General features: G+C 36.2%; 1 protein-coding gene across 1 annotated transcript in view; it reads right to left on the bottom strand.

Moving 5' to 3' along the window:
- Nucleotides 1-4165, bottom strand: part of LOC101845800 (required for meiotic nuclear division protein 1 homolog) — a 14101-nt gene extending 9936 nt beyond the window's left edge. The window contains exons 1-4 of the mRNA XM_013087341.2: nucleotides 3983-4165; nucleotides 2614-3057; nucleotides 1935-2049; nucleotides 98-170 (exon numbers count right to left, since the gene is read on the bottom strand). Coding sequence (XP_012942795.2) covers nucleotides 98-170; nucleotides 1935-2049; nucleotides 2614-3045 — 620 coding nt within the window. The 5' untranslated portion in view covers nucleotides 3046-3057; nucleotides 3983-4165. The remainder of the gene's footprint in view (nucleotides 1-97; nucleotides 171-1934; nucleotides 2050-2613; nucleotides 3058-3982) is intronic.
- Nucleotides 4166-4878: the final 713 nt, after the last annotated feature.

Here is a 4878-nt window from a genome sequence, read left to right as displayed (position 1 = left end):
TCGGGCCCCTGGCGGGATTCGAACCCACGACCTTACGGTTGCGAGTCTGAGAGCCTAACCACTAGGCCACCGACGCCCAAAGAGACCAGCTACTCACTGAAATATGAAAATTTCCTTTGGCCTCAAGTCCACTTTGTACTTTCCTCTGACGTGTAGCGCATTGGTCACATCTGGCAGGAAAAATAGTTGAAAAGTGAGCAGTCAATAACAGCATTTTTCTTACAATTAAAAACGCAATATGGTCGCTTTTAAGGACAAGCAGGCTAACCCATATTTCGGGGGTTTCCAGCAATCTGAACCTACACCAAAAGTGGGCATTGCCCTACCTATAAGAGAAGTTTGGTTTCATTGGTGTGTATATTTGTTTGGTTACAGAGAAAACTCTCCTTGTCTTCTAAAGAAACTGAAAAAGGGGCAAAAACTTTACCTTCGATTTTCTCAAAACAGCATTTTTCGGGATAGCCCCCTTGTGCTTAAAAGCGACCATATACAAGTCATATGAGTCAATTCACTAAGCTTTATATTGATTGAAAATATAACATATCTGAAAATTTAATTCATGAGAGGAGAAAAAGTAAACCCAAATATTCCTCCTCCTAACAAAGACTTAAGACCTGAAATAGTTGAAGAAACTGCAATATAACGACGGTAGAGGGACTTCTCCAAACAACAGCTCACATGCCAAAGAATCAGTTTAAAAACTGAGTTTTCTTGAGAAAAAGCTAAATAAAATTGAAAATACATGAATAATTAGTTTTAATTTGCACAAACTTCCACTTATTTTTCAACACTTTCCAGGTCAAGCTCGTCAGCAACCATACGGTGGTCACATTTCTGTCATGTTCTCAATCACCAACAGCATAAACGCTATACTTATTACTCAACAACCGCCAAGAGCATGCTATACCCATTCCAATAAATATAAAACGTACCCACTCTCCGTTAATTTATCTATTCAAGAATATTCCCTAAAGAGAGTGTCAAATATACTATAAGGTTACAAAGAGATCCATTTTTAAAAAATGAAAAAAAAACTTGAAGTTGTGTTTGGATAAGACAAAATACGATAAGATAAGATAAGATAATATCTTTTTGTCTCTGTGGGGAACTTTCTGTGGCTGTACAGGAATGGTGAAAAAACCCAAGAAGATAAACACAGAATTGAAATTGCATATCATTTTAATTTGAAAATTTCAATATGAAGAGAAATATAAAGCTGACAATAACACAACATTATATCACATCAGATGCATCCCTCACACCACATGCAGGAACCTGATCACAGGTTTCGAAAGTCACATTTACTTTACTTTGCAACTTACTTTACATATTTCCCTTTTCCAATTCAACGGCTATCTGAGTTTGAGCCCGTCAGCTTCTAGTTACATAGACACATTTGTACAATATATTAATATTTGAAAAATATAAATTATATATATATATTTATATGTGAGGCATCGTGGTGATATCAGGCACTCGTCAAAGTAATGAAATCAAAGAAATCAGCATTTATTTTGCCGATGGGCAATTTTTTCTTATTTTCTTTTTTTGCTCAACACCTTTTATGTCCATTAAAGAACACATTTTTGTGTGGATTTTACTGGAAAACATAGATTTAAGGCACAAAATATGTAAATTTTCAGTTTCCAAGGACTCTCAGGCTATGGAACTTACAACATTTTGGCGGAATTCTCGCCAATCTTACCTCTGAAATCAGACAATCCTGACTTTATTCAATCGTAAATATTTCGACTTTTTTTCAACATAGATGGATATTTTTTCGGCAAAAGGAAGGAAAATTGACAGGCTTTAAGATGATACCAATAACCTCATATGCCAAAAAAATTGACGAGCGCCTGATTCTACCACGTCGTGACACACATATATATCAATATCCGTACAATACATAAACAGACACAAGGGTAAAGGCCCACCTTGAGGCAGCTCCCCGACCTGGTAAAGTCCCTGTTTCTGTAAGTGCACCAGCAAACCTGCCAGATTGAGCTCCTCCGCCACGGCGTACGCCACCACGTTGTTTACCTGCATCGTCTGGGGGCAGAGGAAAATCATTTCTACATATATGGCACCTCGCACGAGGGCAGAAAATATCAAGTATTAACCTTGAGCCATATATATATATATATAAAAAGACCTCAGACCTGAAATAGTTGAAGAAACTGCAATATGACTATGACAGTAAAATGAATTCTCCACACACAGCACGCAGGCCAAAATCAGTTTAAAAATAGATTTTTCGGAAATATTTGTGCATAGATAAATTAACCGAGAGTAGGTACATTTTATTTTGATTGCAATGGGTATAGCGTTCATGCTGTTGGTTATAATTATATTATAATCTCAGTAAATCTCATCCTACTTTAAATAGGGAAGAAGACTGAATTAGAAAGACTAGAACTCATTAGAGAAAGTATAAAACCGTATCTTTTCTGTATATATATATATTGGTGGTTCCAAAGCCTCACAAGGATCCTTGTTCATATTATTTTCTGCACCAATACTCCAGCTTCACGAGTAGTATATTTTGAGCACACAAGCACACACAAAACAAAACAAAAATAAACAACCAAAACGTTGAGACCATCTATCACTGACCTTTCCATCACCTGTAACCTTGGGAACTTTTTTCCGGGTCTGTCGTTTCACTTGTAAAGCTGACTGATTTTTCAGAATTGCCGATATGTTGGCTACTTGCGAACTTTTAGTTGAATATGGAGCTGCACCACTCAAATGTGATAATCCTGCACATCTCAGCTGATGGGCTGTCAGTATTAGTGGGGTGTATTTGCTCTTGCATAATAAAAGTTTATGGTTTGAAACAATAAAAGCGTTCCCTAGAAAACTTTTGTTTCTGTTATTTTTGACAACAGGTAGACTATCACTCGTAACAGAGGCAGAGTTCCACACAACACAACTCGATCGCTTCCAGCTCGACCTGTGCAAAGACACTCTCTTCACCGCATGAAGACAGTTGCCAGCTGTCAGCACTGGGCTCCCCGAGGCCAGCAACCTGCTGAACACTTCCATGTCCCAGGCAGCCTGGGATTGCACGGGAATAGAAACAATATTGATCCATGTCAGTAAAGAGGTGTTTACACTTTAAAGAATAACATGATGACTTTTTACATGTATAATTACATTTATATATATATATAATATTAATACAAGAAGGCAGAACTCATATTTCAAAAATAAAAACTAAGGATATAAGCTTACTAAACCAAAATCTGGGGGGCCATCAGGTTTTCTTTGTCAGTCAGATGCAGCAACACGGTAGATGAAGGAATTGAGATCTTATTTTCCTATTGAGATCTTATTTTCCTATTGAGATCTTATTTTCCTATTTTTCACAATCAAAATTTACAAAAAAGATTACGATACAATAATCATCTCTCTTTTAAAATATAATCAAGCTATTTAAGTAATAACTGATTTCAATTAAACAGACAATACAGAACACAAATTTATTATCAAAACCTGGATTGCATCATCTCCGTCATTTTCTTTTGACTTTAAATTAAAAACTTTAAGTACTAAATCAATAATTGCTCAGTGAAATAGATTGACAATACAGTGATAATATAATAAAAGTCAATTCATCAATGGGCATAGGACAGATTACGGGGGAGGAACAGATGACAAGCTGGCAATCGTTCAGTTTGTAATTTGCTGAAGACTGAAGAATCCAACAAATAAAATGCCATTTAATTTGATCATTAGTCTAGACCTAGAGGAATACACCAATAACAGACCTCATAACAAGTGAAGCATAAAATACCACTTTAAGTGATTTAACTAATTAATGCTTAGATCAACATCCTCTAATTTTAACTCAAACACAAGACTAGAAGTAGAAGACGAAGACAAGGCGTAGCGTAGCGTAGACTAACGAGTACAAAGTGTAAAAGTGAAGTGATGGATACTTCTTGCAACGAAGGAACATGTCCATTGGTATCGTGCATACCTGAAAAGGGATCTAGATCTAGATCGTCAATGGTTATCTTTTTCAAAAGTGAAACAATATTGACGATATGTGAATTGCCAGTTCAGTAGATTCATTGCAGAATATTGCTGCACTTCAGTATTATTACTTGATAGAACTCTCAAGTTCATGGAGGCTACCATATTGTTTATATAAAAGTAGAAATACACCAAAGATTTGACTTTGTAAAACTGTAACTCGCCTTGGGGGGAAGCAATGGATCAAAAGAGTAGTCATTATCACAAGTATGATAACAACAGACAGCACGGTTATTACGCGTCGAATCTAATTTGCGCTTCACAAATATATAATGTAGACTCTTGACTGATATTTAATGCATAGCATGAAAACAAAAACACCGATGATAAGTAGGAGTAGATCTATCTACATTTTTTATCGTAGTCTATAGACTATAGTATTTGTTCTTATCAGGAATAAGGCCCAATAATATGAGTCGTGATCAAACTATTCATTCTGTCATAAGAGGCTAGCCTACTACTACTACTACTACTACTACTACTACTACTACTACTACTACTACTACTACTACTACTACTACTACTACTACTACTACTACTACTACTACTACTACTACTACCGGGCACTACTACTACTACTACTACTACTACTACTACTACTACTACTACTACTACTACTACTACTACTACTACTACTACTACTACTACTACTACTACTACTACTACTACCGGGCACTACTGCTACTACACTACTACTACTACTGCTGCTGCTGCTGCTGCTGCTGCTGCTGCTGCTGCTGCTAATACTACTACTACTACAGCTAATACTAGTACGGTACTAGGCCTACTGCTAGGATACACTAACTTCTATAACGTTATTATTATTATTATTATTATTAT

The sequence above is a fragment of the Aplysia californica genome, unplaced genomic scaffold, assembly GCF_000002075.1.
Source record: "Aplysia californica isolate F4 #8 unplaced genomic scaffold, AplCal3.0 scaffold00577, whole genome shotgun sequence".
In the NCBI taxonomy this organism is placed as follows: domain Eukaryota; kingdom Metazoa; phylum Mollusca; class Gastropoda; order Aplysiida; family Aplysiidae; genus Aplysia; species Aplysia californica.
This window is presented reverse-complemented; position numbering and strand designations above follow the sequence as displayed.